Source organism: Rattus rattus, chromosome 15 (genome assembly GCF_011064425.1).
Source record: "Rattus rattus isolate New Zealand chromosome 15, Rrattus_CSIRO_v1, whole genome shotgun sequence".
NCBI classification, from domain to species: Eukaryota; Metazoa; Chordata; class Mammalia; order Rodentia; family Muridae; genus Rattus; species Rattus rattus.
The window spans coordinates 19,153,750-19,173,009 of NC_046168.1; the positions used below are offsets into that span (position 1 = coordinate 19,153,750).

The 19,260-nt window shown below is 47.6% G+C and overlaps 1 protein-coding gene across 1 annotated transcript in view; it reads right to left on the minus strand.

The window, feature by feature from the left end:
- LOC116884933 (FH1/FH2 domain-containing protein 3-like) overlaps positions 1-13,641 on the minus strand; it is a 60,503-nt gene extending 46,862 nt beyond the window's left edge. Inside the window, exon 1 of the mRNA XM_032886147.1 lies at positions 13,389-13,641. Coding sequence (XP_032742038.1) covers positions 13,389-13,553 — 165 coding nt within the window. The 5' untranslated portion in view covers positions 13,554-13,641. The remainder of the gene's footprint in view (positions 1-13,388) is intronic.
- Positions 13,642-19,260: the final 5,619 nt, after the last annotated feature.

The window sequence follows — 19,260 nt, forward strand, 5'->3', positions numbered from 1 at the left end:
TCCAACTTCAACACATCCTATAGCCCACGGAAAAACCATCATGGCACATAACATCCTGCAAACTCAGCTTAAATGTGTCCCCCATTATCTTCCCTCTGCACATGTCTCTGGGTGTCAACTTCCTTCACCCTTACCTCTGAGAGATTGTGATGGAACTTTCTCATCAGAAAGACATAAGGCACAGTACAGGTCAAGTTCGAGTTTCACTGCCTTGTAAGGGGTGATTTCCTTGGAGAAATGACAGGCTGTTTCTGTAAGATGATATTTCCTGTGAGAGACTGGTTTCCAGTGGCTGTTTTCTATAAGGGTTCATTTCTTGTGAGGGGCCATTTCCTGTGTGAGACTGTTTCCTGTGTGAGACTGTTTCCTGTGAGGGGCCGTTTCTTGTGAGGGGCCATTTCCTGTGTGAGACTGTTTCCTGTGAGGGGCCATTTCTTGTGAGGGGCCATTTCCTGTGAGGGGCTATTTCCTGTGAGAGGTTGTTTCCTGTGAGAAGCTGTTTCCTGTGAGACTGTTTCCTGTGAGGGGCCATTTCTTGTGAGGGGCCATTTCCTGTGAGGGGCTATTTCCTGTGAGAGATTGTTTCCTGTGAGAGGTTGTTTCCTGTGAGAAGCTGTTTGATGTAAGGGGCCATTTTCTGTAAAAAGCTGTTTTGTGTGACTGGGTGTTTCCTTTGAGAAGCTGTATCCTATGAGGGACCATTTTTCTGTAAGGAGATGTTTTCTCTAAGAGGCAACTTCCCTTAGATGCTGTTTCCTGTGAGAGGCTGTTTGCATGCATCAGTCACAAACGTTGCTGTTCTGTAGTTCTCTTATCTCTGGAATGGAGGCCTAAATGTACCATGTTGCCTGCTTTAAAGAGTTATGTAGAGACCAGCCAGGCTAACCCATGCCCCAGTGCCTTATAAACTGTGCAGACATGCCATGGTTCTATTACTGGCATACTCAGTGATGAATCACTGTCCACAAAAATGCATCCAGTTCTGGGAACAAAAAGGAAAAAGAAAGAGAGAAAGAAGAAGAAAAAAACCACTCACTTCTCTATTGTTCTGGAAAGGACTACCCAACAACTCTCCTCTCCCACTCCTTGACAAATATGTGGATGTGCTTAGAGGATGCACAGGAAGACTGGCCAGGCTGTCCCAACTGCAGGCCCCAGCTGCCCACAGAGCACCCACTTGGGTATTGCTGGATTCTGGAAGGTTTACAGAGGCTACTGTCAGAAGTCAGCCTGAGAACACTTACAGGTTTGCTACTAAGATCTAAGAAAGAAGGAAGTCCCCCTCAAAGATTGGTGCCATCAAAATGACTGCTATCATTGGTAACAAAATCCTACCTGCAGCTCTGTGGTTGGCAGAGGTCAAAATATCCAAATGTGACAACTGGATGTGGTAGCACATGCCTGTGAGCCCAGTGATTTTGAGGTAGAGGCAGGGGGCCAAGGAGTTTAATGCCATCTGTGCTTATATAGTGAGTTCAAAGCCAGTCTTGGCCACATGAGACCCCATCTCAATAAACAAACAAAATAAATAAAATACTGAAATATACAGAACAGTTACATGGCTACAACCCCGCCTCCTCAAATCCACGAATCATGGTTGCTACAGCCACAATGGCCTTGCAGGGGAGGGTTCCCTTATCACTTATACAAACACCACCCCCCTTGGTCCTCTCCCTCCCAACACTCAGCATAGGCAGAAATATGACCCAGCGTTCAGGACCAAAGCAATGAGGACAACCTGACTTAAAGAAGTAGTGTTTCCAGGCCAAGGAATCAACTAAGTCTCATGAGGGCTCAAAAGACTGAAACAGTAATCACAGAGCCACTAGGCTTGGTTCCTGTGAGAACCAAGTAAGAACCATTGGCTTGGTTCTGGTGGGGGAGAATCCTGACAGTGATAGTGGGGAATGTCTCTGACCCTTTTATCTGCTTTTGGGATCCTCCTACTAGGTTGCCTCCTTGATATAAGGGTTTATGCCTGTTCTTATTGTATCTTCTTGTATGTTATGATGCCCTTGTGAGCCCTACTCTTTCCCACGGGAAGATAGGGGCTAAACTTGTGGGAGAGTAGAAGGGGGAGCTGGAAGGGGTAAGGGAGGAGGAGCTGAGATCTGGATGTTGTGTATGAGAGAAGAATAAATTAAGAAAGATGTAAAGAAGTGATGCTTATCCATTGTGGAGAGTGGGCTTTAGCCTGAGTCCTCCTTCATCATAGAATTCCTGACCTGGGCCAAAGGCAGCCTCCAGGGAGTCTCCCAAGTGTCCTTCATGCAAAGTCCTCTGCATATGAGTCTTGGGGTAAAAGAGGAAAGCCACTGGGCAGTCCCAGCGTCATGACATATGCATGTATCATGCCATCACTGAAAATGACACACCTTCAGATGTATAATATAATATTATATTCATAGAGAGTAGAGTTCTGCTGAGACACACAGTGTTGAATGGCTCTCTGTGGTGAGAATACCAGCTCAAATGCAACAGGAAATAACACCTGCAGGGTCACTCGGCCTCGCCTCACCAACCTGACAGACCCTTCTGTGTAAGTGGGACTTCCTTGTCTGAGGACTCGGCATAAATCCAATGTGGAGAACTTGCTTCAGTTTGAGAAGTCATAAGATATAGTAATTGTGTCTGTAGATCAGAGATCTGACAAAGGTATGAGAATATAAGCTCATGAAGACCACAGACCTACCACGGGTACAAGCATTTTACATATTATTGTTCCCATTTACTATTGTTCTTTCAAATATTAAAAATATTTGCTAGAGGCAATTACATATCAGGACCTCAGCACTCTAAGGAAGAGAGTTCAGGTATGGGTCTTTCTGCTGGGCTTTGAACCTTGGTGGGAGACATAGACACGGATCGAAGTAAGAACTAGAGAGTCCTTGGCAGTGTTCAGTGCACAGCTGAGAAGACCACCTGGCACAATGGTGTCCTTTGAATAGGGGGGAGCAGTGGGGTACACACATCATTTATTCAGGCTTCTATCAGTCATTCTGTGCCCTTCTCGGAGGTGACGCAACAGCTGGGAGCAAAGGAGGGCAATCTGTCCCCGAGCCTCACAGCTTGCCCGTCACACTACCATCTCCACCCTGACTCAGAGACCACTTTTCCAACCACCTCCACTGCCTACAGTGCAGAATTTCCTCCCTCGAAGATGACATCTTGCTCCTTCGACTCATCTAGGAATTCAATTAAGGAAATAAACAGATCCAAGCACATATATTTGTTTCTCTGTAAGTAAATGTATTATAGAATTACTTGTTGTTTCTTTATTGCCAACTACCTCAATGTTCAGTGGTTCATTCCTGCATGCATGCACAAGTTTGGGTCGAGTTAAACATTACAGGAAATGGAGTGCTCTCCCTCATGGTCAGGGAGCACTCATTACATGGATCATGGTTCAGGAACCGACTAGGTTACCATGCTGACATTAAAGAGTACGTGCCTAAAACATATCTGATGACTTAGCACATGCTCAGATATATTTTTATACTTTGTGTTCGTGGATGTTCGAGTTACAGGGAGATGTTAAAGTGTTAGCCACAGTCCCCTTGGGTGATGAGAACAGTGATTAGCATTTTTTTTCCTATTACAGTTTTCTGCTGTCTCCAAGCCTAGACACATGCCCACTCTGTATCTTATTTGTTGTATAGGACTGGATCCCCTCCTTGATTCTTTTCTCGAGAGCTCTAACTTGGCCAGTATAACCTCTCTACAAACACGTGAGTTCACAAACACAGTTCCGATTCACAGCTATATAGATCTATAGTGTAATGATGAGGATACAAAGCATGTGCAGGCATACGCAACACACACACACACACACACACACACACACACACACACACACACACACACGAGAAAATACTCAGCCCCTTGAAGCAGTGGACTGGCCACTCAAGGGCTTTTGAGTAACAAAGGGCTTCTGGATGCAGAGGAAATAAGTACCCTGACCTTCATTTTTAAACACCTCTTTCCTCAGGAGAAGATCATATGAGCCCCTTGTATTCTTGTTAAGTGGAACATATCTGATTCTCTCTGGCCTTTTCTTCTTTGCTTATTCATGGCTACTCCAAGGCCAGGAGGAAGCCTCCACTTTGCCTGACATCAAAACCTAACACAAAAGACCACACAGAGCACAGGGCTGTCATCAGACAGTATAGAAAGACAAGACAGTGGGAGACAGAAGCATGTCCCAAGTCCCAAGGAGTGACCAGTCCTGAGGCTGGGTTGACAGTGTGTTCCATTCTCACTGGCCTGGGCACACCACACCCTCCCAACCCTTTATATTGGGGTTTTTCTATGTTGTAGACAAACACCTGGCACGAAGTAATGGAAAAGGTAAGGGTTGCCTTGTGCTCACAGTCTGTCGTCTGTCGTAGTAGGGACAACAGGATCTTCGGTGGCAGCAGCAGGAGTGTGAGACTGCTGGCTCTCATACTAATCCCTCAGGTGCTCCATAATCCAATCAAACGGACAGTCTAAGTGAGCCATCCACACTGCTTTCCTACAACATCCATCCCCTGTCCTTCAAACTGCCATGGGGCAATGACTCCCCTAAAGAAGTCTGTCACTGTCCACAAGGGATAAAAGCCAGACTGTGCAGGGTGGAGAGCTATTATTATTGTATTTTGCTGCCATTTAAGAACAGCGGAGGAAAAACAAGAAAGAGAAATGGAGAAGAAAAGGAAAGGAAAAAAGTGTGCCAGCTGTTTCAAAGCCAACGCTACTGAATGCTCATGTGTATGAGTCATGGATTGTCCCCACTGACACCGGACTCACCCTTGTGACCAATTCAGGCTGGGAAAAGATGACCTTAAGTCATAGCTAAAACAAGTTCACAGGTGATTACAGAACAGAGGGGAAAACTCCCTTACTCAAAACCAGGACTAGTGTAGAAGATTAACTAAGAGAGACCCACACTGGATGGGGCAAGGCTCTCCCTGGGTAGAAGAATCTGCACTACATCAAAAAGAAGAGAAAAAGGAGACAGCCAGGCCCCCTCTCTGCTTCCTGATCCACCAAGACATGAGTAAGCAGACTCCACCACAGATAGGAGCAGCCTCTCTCGGCCCACCTTCTTCACCATGATAGACCTGTAAAACCTGGGCCGTAAGGCAAAGTAACCTCTTATTCCCATAAGTTGCCATTGGTGGTTTGGTTTGGGTTTTGTGGGGTTTATGGTTGTTTTGTTTTTGTTGTTGTTTTGGTTGGTTGGATTTTGTTTGTTTGTTTGTTTAGTTTCATGTTTTGGGGGTTGGGAAGAGGGGTTGTTGGGGACTTTTTGTTGTTTTGGGTTTTGGTTTGGTTTGGGTCTTTAGTTACAGCAACAATAAAAGGAACCAATACATCTATCGATCATTTGCTACAAAGCCTAAACTGCCCTGTGCATCTGCTCAATGGGTAGAAGGTGCCTTGGTGAGGCCAGAGAGATGTCTCAATGGCTGACAGTGCTTGCTCATGAGTTCAGTTCCCAATACCTACACGGAGTGGCTCACAACCGCTTCTAACTCCAGCCCCAAGATGTCAGATGTCATTTTCTGGTCTACACTGATTTCCATGTGTACGCATGCACACATACAATTTCTTAATTAAACATGTCTTTTGAAAACACCCTGGGTTTATCCCATAACTCTCCTGCTTTAGACTCCATTCCACCTTTCGTTCCCATCCCTCAGAGAATATCAGCGTGCAGTGATGCAGAACAACCCTATGAGCACCAGGGAAGCATCCTTCTTGGTTATTTCTGTTTCAAGAATGCAAAACGGTATTCGGTGATAAGCTTGAGAAATGAATTCGCTTCCTTTCTGACAAGCCTAGAGGAACTGCTCTTTATCGTTGTTTTCTTATGTTTAATTTGTTCAAACAGTTTAAGGTGGTTTTCCTAATATTAGTCCTTAAACATTTCCCCTTGGAGTCTAACATTTTGATTTCTAAATTACAACTGCTAAAAGGGCATTGTGGAAGCCTCGAATGGAGGGCACATATGTAACCTGGGCACAGAAACAGGAAAGAAAGTAAGGCTCACATAGACTGAACCAGAGGAAGTGAGGAGCCCGGGGCTATAAACAGACACAATGTAGACCCCATTTGTTACTGTCCCTACAATTCTGAAACTTCTGAAAATGTATTCCTTCCCATTGGTAATTGATTCTTATTTTTCCTTCCAAAATGGTCCATCTTATCCCCTCTTTGATAGTTAGCCCACAAATGTTTTCATCTGCTCATAAAAACGAAGTTAAAGGTAATATTAGAAATACGCACACTTCCATTTTCTCTGGTTAAAATAACCCTGACATTTGTTATACCCCAAGGTGCTCTTTGGAACCAAAATGAAGGAAGTGGCAGGGTCTCACTTGAAACCAAGCCCCGCTGTGGCCAGCAGGCAGGCCACAGGCTTCAGCAGCAGTGAGAGGCTGGTCTACCTTTATATAAGGCGTCCTTTATTTCAGCCGTAATCACGTCTTACTTAGCGGTTAAAATGTAGGAACCTATCCTAGAAGTCAGAGGCATCCCTCCCTGATAGCAGGTGATGGAGCAGGTACTTGCCGACATCATCACGGTAGCTGAGGCCAGAAAGACAATCCAAACACAAACAGAAATGATGCCTTCGTAAAATCCTAAGGCGACCTGACAGGGTGGGAAGAAATAATTATAATCGGAGGCTAGGCATGGGGCCACAGGCCTGAAATCTCGGCATCAGCACAGACGGGTGAAGACTACATGTTAAAGTCCAGCCAGGGCTATACAGTGAGACGTAACTGTGGGAAACAAACACTTCACTTGGCCATACTGCACATGCTCAGGGAACAGCATGGCTAATGACAGCGCTCTGATCCCAGAAGGTTCATCTCTTTACAAAAAAAAAAAAAAAAAAAGATGTAAAAGTGTAAGAAATACTATCAGACCCTCGTCTACATCCTCAATTCCAGTTTAAACATGATCTACCTGGTCCCATCTGGACACTGACCTGCCTACCTGCCTCTCAGTCTTAGATCATCCTGAAGCAAATTCCAGTCCTTTTATAATCCGGACTGTAAATAGTTCAGAACATATCTGTGAACAACACAAATTCTCATTTCAAACCAGAAGCACACTTTTCCCTCACCTTCAAGTTAGTCATGTGAGGCCAGAAAAGATGCCTAACGGCTAAATCTGCCAACCTGGGATCCACACGGTTGAAGGAGAGAACCAACTCTTGAAAGCTGGCTCTGACCTCCACACACGTGCCGTGTTACTTGTACGCACACAGGTACACACCCACACGAAATAGGTAAGTAAATACGTAATTTTCAGAGTTAGTCATGTACACCACCAACCAGCCAGTCATGTTGGATTTTCCCCACTAACGTTAAATAGTTATTCACAATGCATTTGTTTGACTCAGCCTACAGTTAAGAGCCTTATATTGGCTAGTGTATCTCTCGACTTCTTTATATTTCGTTTCTTCGTGTCTTCTCTCTTTCTTTGCAATTTATTTGATGGGGAAATAGTACTGTCCTCCATTTTGCTGATGGCATCCCTGTCACAGGCGAGGCTTAACATTTTGCTATGATTTAATATTTGCCTCCCTTTCTCTTTTACTTCAGTCTCCCCAACCCAAAAATGTATGAATGTCAAACCTAACACCGCAAATGGACCAATAAATAAATAAATAAATAAATAAATAAATAAATAAATAAATAAATAAATAAATAAATGTTGTTTTCAAACAGGGGTATTCCTAGGTCAGCCACAGAAGTCAGGGGAACAGCAGGTGACGTTTGGAGGCCACCAGGAACAGTAGCTGCCTCTGGCTGAAGAAAGCCAAGTCCCATGAGGTTGGAAAGTTTCACCACTAAAGAGAACCCAAGGAAAAGAAAAGAAGGTGGGGGAAGGGCATTCCTGAGTTGACCTGGCATGTTAATCAGTTTAAAGCTGCCACCAGTAAGAAGTAACATTTCACAGTCCCGTGTGGGGGAGGGCGAAGGCAGGCCAGTGTTTTGCTGAGGGACCGGGCTTGGACTCCAAGGACAAAAGGCACAGGCCCCACAGAGTATCAACAGTAGGAGGACTCACTAGAGCAGGGCGATGGAAGTCACAGCCCAGTGGCAGGCAGCCCTGCCCCGCCCCGCCCCCATGGGCAGCCGCAGCACGTGCCCCGCCCCCGTGGGAGAGCAGCAGCCTTGCCCCGCCCTTGTGGGGGGAACAGCAGCACGTGCTCTGATGGTTTTCTAATAATGGACACAGTTGGCTACAGGCTTCAGAGTAAAAAAAGGCTCGACCTTAAATCCCAGCTCCTTCACTTAAAGCAGCAAGACCTTAAACAACCTGCGTACCTATCTATGACTCAGTTTCCTTATGCGTTCACTGGAGGAACCTTATGTGTCCACCTGCCACAGTTGCTGGGGACACAGATAAATGACACATTTAACTACCCGACAGTCTCCAACACAAGCTCATTCCAGAGAAGCCTTGGGCCAACCCCTCCCCCCACCAAGTCGGCTGTCATTCTGTTCCAACTCAGATACTTGCAAGGAGCCATGAGAGCACCTGCTGGGTGTCTGGCCGGGTTACCAACATGGTCTGTGGCCATGCATGAAGCGAAGCCAGCTGACCCATAAAGGGTTCAATCCCATGATCCCAATCTCAATAGCAAGGTTCCAACCAAGTGAGCTAATTGCAGTGGTTAGATTCAACCCTGCTTAGACTCGGAGCCATTCACAGAACATTCTTAAACAGCGTTGTCCTAAGATGCCAAAGCACAACCCACTTGCCAAGTTTACTAATGATCTCATCTTTGAAAAATCTCAATGTAATGTAGCAAACAGATGTGTCCCTTAAGAGGATTAAGGTGGAAATTCATTAGGGCAATAATACCGGTGGATTTGTGTTCTAAAAGTAACACCTGTCAATCAGCATGGTGCACACCCTATCTTAGCACTACTTAGCTTCTAGCTCCAACACAGAGAAAGGGGACACCAGGGTGTCACCTGCAGGAAGTTATCTCAAGATACAGAAGACAGTAAGAGCCCCATCAACTATCAGCCTAATGAGCCTAACCTGTAGCCCGTACACTTAGGCGGTAATTTGTACCGAAATTACCAAGCATCAATGGCACATGCACATTCTGAGTCCGCACGCAGCTCAGGGAGGCCTGAGAATTCAGGCCTTGCGCCTGCAGCAAAATCCTGGGTGCAACTGGCTATTTTGCGGACAGGATCCCCGAAGCTCTGCAGATAGCCACAGAGACAGAGGTCATGAGAAAGGATTAGAGAGGACACTCGAGGTGAGCCCAGTAAGATGTGTATGGGTATGGACAGGCTTCCTCGGAGGAGAGCATTTAGACACTAATGTGGAGTCGCTGAGCTCCATTGAGACAGATCCGGGTCAGAAGCCAGTTTGGGGATTTCAAACTCATATGGCCAGGTGACTCCCATACTTAGTCCATACTTGCTAGGACCGGCAATAGCATCAGTCCCCAGCCTCAGTAGCCACAAACTTGCTGAGGTGATATGGGTCCAGGATGTTCTTGGATCAGAGAAGTACCAAGAACACATTCGCTGTCCCATTCCAGTCACTCTACCCCTGAGTACACAATGAAAATGTCCCCAAATCAAACTACTAAGTCATTAAAAATTACAATTGTGGGAGCTGGAACGATGACTCAGTGGTTAAAAGCACTCATTGCTCTTGCAGAGGACCTGGGTTCAATTTCCAGCACCCATATAGCAGCTCATAACTGTCCAGAACTCCAGTTCTAGAATGCACACAATACACAGACATACATGTGAGCAAAACACTCATACATATAAAGTTAGTATTTTCAAATTTTTCATTGCAGAGTCCTAGCTGTCACTTTGACAGGCACATTAGATATTACTTTTTATACAAAAACTTTACAGTTCCTGTTTTGTCTATCGAATGAGAGGAAATGCCCTTAGATTCTTTTCATTGTGTGTATGGGGAGTGTGCATGTGTATATACATGTGTGCATGTGTGTGTGCATTTGTGTGTACATGTGTATGTGTGCGTGTGTGTGCATATGTGTCTGTATGTATGTATGCATGTGTGTGTATGTGTATGTATGTGTGCATTTGTGTGTACATGTGTATGTGTGCATGTGTGTGTGCATGTGTGTGTGTGCATGTGTGTGTGTGCATGTAGAGGCCAGGTATTAATGTCAGGTATCTTCTTCAATCACTCCCACTTTAATTTTTGAGACAAAATCTCTTATTGAACCTGAAATTTACTGATTCAGCTAGACTGGCTAGCCAGCAAGTTCCAAGGATTCTTCAGTCTCCACCATTCCACACTCCTCCCCTTATCTCACACACACACACACACACACACACACACACACACACACACACAGTGCTGGGATTACACACATGCACCACTGTATCCATCATTTTTTTTTTTAAGTTCTGGGATACTGAGCTCAAGTGTTCACACTTATGTGGAAGGTACTTTCACTGAGCCACTTTCCATCCTCTCCTTAAAGTCTCAGGTGCCTTGTTTGTCTGTTTCTGTTTGTTTTTATGCAGGAGCTCCTGAAGCCCAGCCTTACACCCTATACGCTTTTCTCTGCCTGTGGCCTGCAGGGCAAGGCTGAGAACACTGAGAGTGCGTATATGTCAGTTCACCCTCATTCTTTCCCCTTCTACCTCCTAGAGTTCTCTCCCTCTTGCAAAGGCCTGTCTCAGAGCACTTGTTCCCTAAATGCCCCAGAAAACCTGTTCCCTAAACCCTGGCAAGACTCGCTGGTGGCAGGGGCTTGGAATGACAGTGAGCTCCTGTCCCCTCCAGCTACTTGCTCACAGCATGGTTGGTGACTATGATGTCCCCACCTCTGACTGAGAACTGTACCAGGCCAGGAATTCTTCAAGCCCTTATACTGAAACATCAACTGCCCTAGGCCAACAAGTGCCCAGAACAAAGGTGGCTGTATTGGGTGAACTTCCCCAGGTAACGGGTGAGAAGGCCCAGGAAGTATAGAACTTTTGCCCTCACCCACACAGCTGCTCATGGGGCAGAGCAGCATTGAGGTATCCAGTCACACAGGCCTAGTTAGGCTCTCAGCTCCCTACTGCTGGCAGAGAATAGGTTACTTAACTGCTCTCTACCTCTGTGTCTTTGCCTCTGAAACAGACAATAAAAGTCCTACTTGATGGAACTCTGTGGTGTTAAGTGAGATCATTCACTAGGGCCCCAGTGGAAGCATAGACTAGACACCGAGTGCTCCTGACTGGCATGCTTTCTACCACAGGTTATTCCTCTAAGATGATCTGGAGGAGCTGGAGATCCAGTTCAGGTGGTGAGAGTGCCCCGTAGCGCCCACAAAGCCCTGTCAGTCTCCAGCCTAAGGTGGCTGTGGTGGCACACAGCTGTAATCCCGGCACTTGTGAAGCACAGCCAGGAGGACCAAAACTTCCAGGGTATCTTTGCATACAGAGCTAGTTCGAGATAAGTCTGGGATATGTGACACTGTCCTGAATCTTGTTCGCAAAGTTGCTGGGAACTAACTAGCATCCTAAAGATATGTATGCTGTATACTTAAACACACAGATGCCCTGAATTCTGCTTGATGGAACTCTGGCTAACCGTCAGCCGCCTGCTCTGCTCCTGAGTGCTAAGACTTTCAGTGTACAAAAGCAAATGAAAATACTGCTGGTGCCTTTAGCCAGAAGATTCCTAAGACTGAGCCTGGGTAGCTAATGGTTTTCTCTAAAACCTCTTCTTGTGTTTGTTTCACAAGGATACCTTGGGAAGTTTGGGGAGGCTGCTGTACTAACAGCTTCTGGTAGGGGGGAAAAGGGGGAAGTGAGGAGCATCAGGATTTCCTGCCCTACCAGGAACACTAGATCAAGACTATGGGAACATAAAAACATACTTGAGTTGGGAGCCTGAAAGGTCAACCCATGGATATAGGGTTTGAGATCCAAGGAAACCACTTCAAGGTCACAGGGCCACAATTATGAGGCTTCTGTGGTTTCGACAAAAGATCACTGTAATCTGAGACCGTGATGAATGGAATAACCATGAAGTAGAAGACACTGTAAAAAACTTTTAACTGAATCCACTGCTGAAGATGGGGCAGGAACTTACTAAAGCGATTCTTAAGCCTCTGTCTCTCTGGGTATGGTGCTCCATGATCAGAAAGAATCTAAGAATCTAGCCACTCCGCACCAGTACGGAAGGAATGAGAGGGATCTGCCCCAATCCTCATTCAAAACAAACGGGTTAGTTACTAGTGGGAGGGACGGAGCACGGAGCAAGAGGGCACCACTACCAAACATTTGCACGGCCTCCTACTTTCCTTTCAAAACAAGTGGGCATCTTAACCGAAAGCCCAAGGATTTTTCGAAAATCACTTTTGCTCTTGAGATTAAGAGTTCTCTCTCCCAAATGTTTGTCCATGTTGATTCTCAAGGAATTACTTAACTCAAAACTTTGATGTGGACCTAAACAGAAAATACATCAAGGAGGGAAACCGTTCAAGGTGCAGTCAGTCAGTCTGTGTAAGCGGGAGGAAAGGTTTTCCCGGGGAGCTAAATGATTAGCTTCCAATGCCTGGCTCTTCACAATCACTTTGCAAGACGCCTGGCCTCCTTCAAAGGGTTAAAAAAGAAAGAAAAGACATGAAAAGAAAACTCTAACGGGTGGACTGAGACGCCATTCTTCCCAGGGGACACTCACTTGGGGCTCCTGGGCCGAGGCTTTGTGCGCCCCTTGCCCGCGCCCCCGCCCTTCCTCCCACAGGGGCTGCTTCTCCAAGGTTCCTGAGGCCACCTGCTCCTCGGAAGAAAAAAAAGAAAAAACGGGATAGTGTGAACGCTAGCTATCGCAGTGCGCGCCCCTTCCCAGAGGGAAGAGGGGGAGGTGTTCCCGGAAAGCGTGCTTTGTCGCAAGGGTCGCCCAGCCGCCCACAGTGCCAGGGAGGCCCAACAGAGCTTCTGACCCCGGCATCTTTCAGGGCTCTCTTCAAGAAAACCGGGTTCCGCAGTCCCCAGGGCTCTTTCCGCGCTCGGCTCTGGGCCAGGCGGGGTACCCAGGCCGATCGCCCGGGCGACCAAGCTGCACCCCGCCCACCAGGCCGAGCTAACGGAGAGGCCACGGAGATCCTAATGCAACCCGCCTCCGGCCGGCATGGCACCTGCTGGGCCCCGCTCGCCCTAAGATCTGCACTGGGGCATAGAGCTGTCCTTCCCGCCAGCCACAGAGAGTCGTGCGCTAGCTTCTGGGTGCTCCTGGCCCCTTTGCCTAAGCCTCGGTGGCATATGCCCTTGGGCGCGTGTCCCTAGGGCCTCGGCCAGTTCAGCCCGACTTCAGCGCCCTCACCCCGGCAGGCATAGCTGCAGGGGGTGCGTCTCCAGCCTCCTACCTATCCCTCCGGATCTTACCTTGTGAGGCGCCCTCAGCAGCCGATGGACCCCGGCCAACTGGGTGCCCAGAGCCAGGTCCTCGCGGAATGTGAACAGCGGTGGCCGGCTGGGCTCTGGGAAGTTGGTGCTGTTGAAAGGATCGGTGTCGTCCAAGAACTGCACGCGACAAGCCAGCGTGGCCATGATGCATCCCTGCCCCGTGGGGCACGGGCCCCGGGGTCAGCGGGCCGCGCAGGCCGGGGCGCCGGGTTTGTGCGGAGAAGCTGCTGCCGCCGCCGCCGCCGCCGCCGTCGCTAACAGGCTCGCGGGCTAGCAGGCTACAGCGCGCCCGGCTGCAGCCAGGACTCCGGCCACGGGGGGCGGGGCGGGGGCGGGGCTGCGCCCCCTCCTCCTCCCGCTCCCCCTCGGGCTCCTCCCCTGCTCGGTTTACCAGCCACCGGACCGGGCTTCCCCGACCTTCGCGACCGCTGCAGGGACAGGGAATGAGAGAGCCACAAGCGCAGAGTCGGCAGCCCTGAGCCTAGCAGCCATCAACGCGCAGGAACGCCCCTGCGCAGAGCTCTCTGCAGGTGTGCCGGTCGCCCAGTTACGGACGCACCAGCCTCGGAGCGCTGGCCCTAGACTGGGGACAAGGCAGTCTTCTGACTATGTTCCCCCTAGAACAGGGCACAGCATAACCCTTCCCAGACGAGAGCGACAGAGCCGGTCTCCCTGTTGCTGGGCACCCAGAGACCAGGGAGCAAAGCTCTCTGCAGGCCTGTGACTGGGAGATAGCGATCCTAAGCCCTGGAGAGGATTCCAGGGAGGTTTGCGCCGGAGTGAAAAGAAGCTAAGAAAGGGGGGGGTCTGGGAGGGGTGGAGGTTATGAATCCCAGCAGCATTTCTTGAGCCAGGGAACCTGCAGTGAGAATTTGAAGACTGCAAAGAGAGGCTCGGCGACCCCGAACCCCAAAACTGGGCCCGGACAGCTGCCTGAGAGTTATAGTTGAACCTGTCCATTATCACCCCTCTCCTCAGTAAGGTCTCCGGAAGTTCTAACTTGACCTTCTGCGACAGAGGAAGAAGGGTGCTTCTAGTCAGACCCCGGAATGGTGAAGATGCGGAGAAGAACCGGACTGGAGTTAGGGGGCCTCCCTCGCAACAGGGACTTGGCATGTAGCTTGACAGCCTGCCTTCCTCCTCTAGGCTGGCAATACCATGCAGCAATCACGGTTCTCCTTGCTGCTCACGGGCGACCCCTTACGTTTCCAAAGAGAACTGACTACCTTTTCCATTCCCAGATCACATTACTGATGCCTAATCCCGCTCGGTCGCCCTAATAATCAATATATCCAGTCGTTCTTCACACCCATGATGGCTCCATAGTACGTCCCTCTCCCTTTTCTCTGGTTTCAAGAGAAAAGAAACCCTTGCCCTTCACTTAGCAGCCTCACTCGAATCTTTCACCTGCATTCTTTGTGGATTCCCCACCACAAGTTTGTGTGTGTGTGTGTGTGTGTGTGTGTGTGTGTGTGTGTGTGTGTGTGTGTGTGTGTGTGTGTGTTTCAATGTAGGGCCCTATCCTGAAGATTTCCTTTGTGGCTCTTTTAGCTGGGTATAATGCACACCTCACTCAGGAGGCAGAGGCAAGCAACTTTCTATAAGTTTGACACCAGCCTAATCTATATAATGAGTCCCAGGACATTCAAAGTTACATAGTAAAGAGATTCCATCTCAAAAGCAAGGGTAGAGGCATTGATGAAGCTCCTCCTGGCCTCAAATTCATGATCCTCCTGCCCCAGTCTCTCTAACAAAGTGATGTACCATACTGGAATCATACTTTTTTTGATTCGTGATGGTTAATATGTATTGTCAACTTGACTGTGTTTAGAATCGCCATGGTAACATGCCTCTGAAGCATTATAGAACGATGTTGGCAGGAAAGTTTGAGTGAGGAAAAGAAGACCCACCCTGGGCTGTGAATGAAGCTACCACCATGGGCGAGCCCTAAGAAAGCAAGCTGTGCAGGCATCTATCCCTGTGTTTTCTGACTGTGGAAACAACGTAGCCACCTCACAGTCCAGCTCCCTGCTTTCCCTGCCATAAAAGTCTAGACCCTTTCTTTACTATGAGTCCAAAGAAATCTTTCCCTCCTTAAGTTGCTGTGCCGGATGCTTTATCTTAGCAACAAGGAAAGACCTAAGGCAGCTTCTTTCTCTTGTTTCTTTTCCTTTTCCTTTTGTGCGTTGTATAAGTATGTAGAAGGGGCAGGTTTTTGAGAAAGTATATGAATTCAAGGATCTTTTTGCAAAGTCTTTGTAGTTAATGTGGTGTGAGAGTTGTGCAAAGATGGCAATGGAAAAAGTTTTCTCTTGCTTCTCATGTTCCCATTTCTGCCACACCATTCTTATCCACCCCTCATTCCAACAAACCTCATATTCTCCTCATTCGATCCACAATGCTCATAGCCCCCCATTTCCCTCACACCCATTGTCTTAGTCGGGGTTTCTATTCCTGCATAAAATATCATAAGCAAGAAGCAAGTTGGGGAGGAAATGGTTTATTCAGCCTACACTTCCACATTGCTGTTCATCATCAAAGGTAGTCAGGACTGGAACTCAAGCAGGTCAGGAAGCAGGGGCTGATGCAGAGGCCATGGAGGGATGTTACTTACCAGCTTGGTTAGCTGCTTTCCTATAGAACGCAAGACCACCAGCCCAGGGACAGCACCACCCACAATGAGTCCTCCCACCCTTGATCACTAATGGAGAAAATGACTTACAGCTGGGTCTCATGGAGGCATTCCTCAAGGAAGGCTCCTTTCTCTGCGATAACTCCAGCTTGTGTCAAGTTGACATACAAAACAAGACAGTCGACCCATCATACACCCCATTTCCCCACCCCCTCACATTCACTGATTTTCCTCACATGCCTCACATCCCTCCATTTCACTCATATTTCCTGTTTCCCCACATCCCTCAGTTTCCCTCATTTCCATCTCTCCCTTCATGGTTTCATAACTTGGCCACTTCTGTCAAAAGATAAACACTAGTTCTCTATTCCTTGATTGACTGACTGGTTGGTTGGTTGGTTGGTTGGTTGGTTGGTTGGTTGGTTGGTTGGTTGGTTGGTGGGTTGGTTGGATGGTTGGTTGGTTGGTTGGTTGGTTGGCTGTTTGGTTGGTTGGTTGGTTGGTTGGTGGGTTGGTTGGTTGGTTGGTGGGTTGGCTGGCTGGCTGGCTGGTGGGCTGGCTGGCTGGTTGGCTGGCTGGTTGGTTGTTGGGTGGGTGGGTTGGTTGGTTGGTTGGTTGGTGGGTTGGTTGGTTGGTTGGTTGGTGGGTTGGTTGGTTGGATGGTTGGTTGGTTGGTTGGTTGGTTGGTTCGATTGGATTGATTTGGGAAGGAGAGTCTTCCTATGCAACCCCAGCTGACCTGGAACCCACAGTGTTCCACCTTAACACAGTGTTCTGCCTACTGCACGCTGGAGTTGATGACCACACTGCCATACCAGCTCCCCACTCTTTGAGCAGAGGTAGCTTGGATACTTGCCCTCACAAGCAGAGTGCATGACTTCAGAACAGACATGAAGAGACCTCCTCTTACCCTCAGAAAGCTCTGGCCTGAGACCACATGCCAGGAAACCAGGTCTAATCTAGGAGAAATGTTTTTGAGGACTTCTGAGGATTAGGAAAAAAATGGGTTCTATGCTATAGGACAATGAAACAATTGACAAGCTGATTGCCCTTCATCTGAAAGGGATAAATTATATGAACTGAAGCTAAGGAGCTATCCAAGGAGAACACTAAAACCCTTCAAAGTACCTTTGGATGCTTCTAGCTGCATAGAATAATGAATTTTATTTGCAAAAGGAAAAGAAATTTAGACTCTCTAAATTTAGGATTATAAAAAGAAAACAATTCGCATCCCAGTACCTTCAGACAGAAAAAAAAAAAGGTCCTTGTTAAATATATGTTTTAAATTATATATGTGTACAGGTATTTTACATGCCTATAGTCTGTATGCCATGTGTGTGCAATGCCTGTGGAGACCAGAAGAGGGCTCCAATCCCCTAAGTCCTTGAACTTAAGAAATGAACTTACTAAAATATTAAAATGTTAGTGTTGAGAAAAGGACAGAGGACTCAGCAGTTAAAAGCACTTGTTGCTCTTTCAGAAGAGCAGGGTTTAACATGTAAAATAAATCTTAGTAAAATTCACAGGCAATCCACGGAGATGTTAAGAAACAAAAGCATTACCAGCTTAGACTGAAGAAATAGAGATTGTTCTAAGAACAATTGACCTTCTGACCTCCAGCTTGAATAAGGAAGGACCAGCTATAAGTAGTTTGTATTTGAAGGTAGTACGGAAAAATGAAAGTTTCACCAGAGCTTGGAGCTAAGAGCCATAGAGAAGGGCGAGTGTTAACCATCCCTTGGGCAAACCTAGGAATGTAGAAAGCAGCAACGTGGGCAAGGCTGGGGTGCCAGACAGTCACATGTGTCTCCTACTTGCTCTCTAAGTGGAAGTGTCTGCTGCTGGGATCTGCCCGGGCTCCGCAATGACTACTGGGTAAGTAGTGGGCATGTATCCTGCCCTTTGAAGTGGGAGGTTCAGCATGTGTTTCCCCTAAAAGGTCTCCTCACCTGCACACACCCTTAAGCAGCAGTTTCTTGGCCACTTTCCCAGCCGCAAGGTGCTGCCTGCTTCTACAATCACTGTAACTCCATGTATAGTTATTTTACTGTAGCTGCAAGGAAACACCGTGACCAAAAGTGACTTGCGGAAATGACCGTTTATTTTGGCATATGGTTCCAGAGTGAGAGTCCATAATGGCGAGAGAGCCGTGGCAACAGACAGCAGGAGCAGGAAGCTAGCTGGCCAGTTTCAATTTTATAAGAACTGTGGTTTTCCTCACTGTGGAAAATTCCTCTTTTGAATTTCCATCCGCAGGAAAAATGAGAGTGATGTGGAAGTGGAGGGGCCTAGAAACTGCCAAAGCCCGCCCTCTGTATCACACTTCCTCCAGCAAGGCTCCACCTGCTAAGGGTTGCATAACCCCGCAGAACAGCGCCACCAACTGGGAGGGGCGAGCATTCAAACACATGAACCTGGGGGGAACAGTTCTTATTCTAACCACCATGCTTAGCTTGGTTTTTGATTGCGGTAGCTCTGTACTTCCAGATACAAATATGTTTCGAGCTAATGGCTGTCATGTAATAAACCGTTCCATTTGCCCTCGATTCTGTAGGTCACCATTTCAGCTGGGCTCAGCAATGTCACCCCCACTGTGGTTGCCATCTGAGAACAACACCGCAGCCAGGCAATTAAAAATCATCTTCCGCCATGTGTGCGAGTGTCTGTTGCCTGTCAGCGGGCTGATGTGGAGGACTTCTGTGAGATAGTTCATCTCTTTTCCGTGTGTTTTCTCATGCAAGGTTAGAGCGGTATTCCTCACATGGCCTCTGCAAACTGAGGCAGCCTCCTAAGAATCAAGACAGGTGCTCCACAGTCTCTTGAACCCTGGACTCAGAATTTGAGCAGCAGCTAATAATATAGCTTAGCGGGTAGAGCTGTCCGCCAAGCCTACCACCTGAGTCGTATCCCTACAAACCACACAATGGAAGAAGAGAATCAACTCCCGCGAGTTGTCCCCAGACTTCCACATACTCAGGCACACACAAAAATAAACAAAATAAAATAAACGTAATAACGAAATAAACCACACTGTGTCCATTTGACAACTTCTGAAGGGGCGGACACAGAGTCAGCCGGGACCATCCCTAACTCTGAAGGTGAGTACCAGATTCTACTCCTGCAGCGATAAAAGCAAAGCCAGAAATTTGTGCACAAATCTGAAATGAAGAACGGCTGTGGCCATCGTTTTCTATAGTCAAATATATGATCTACAACCCA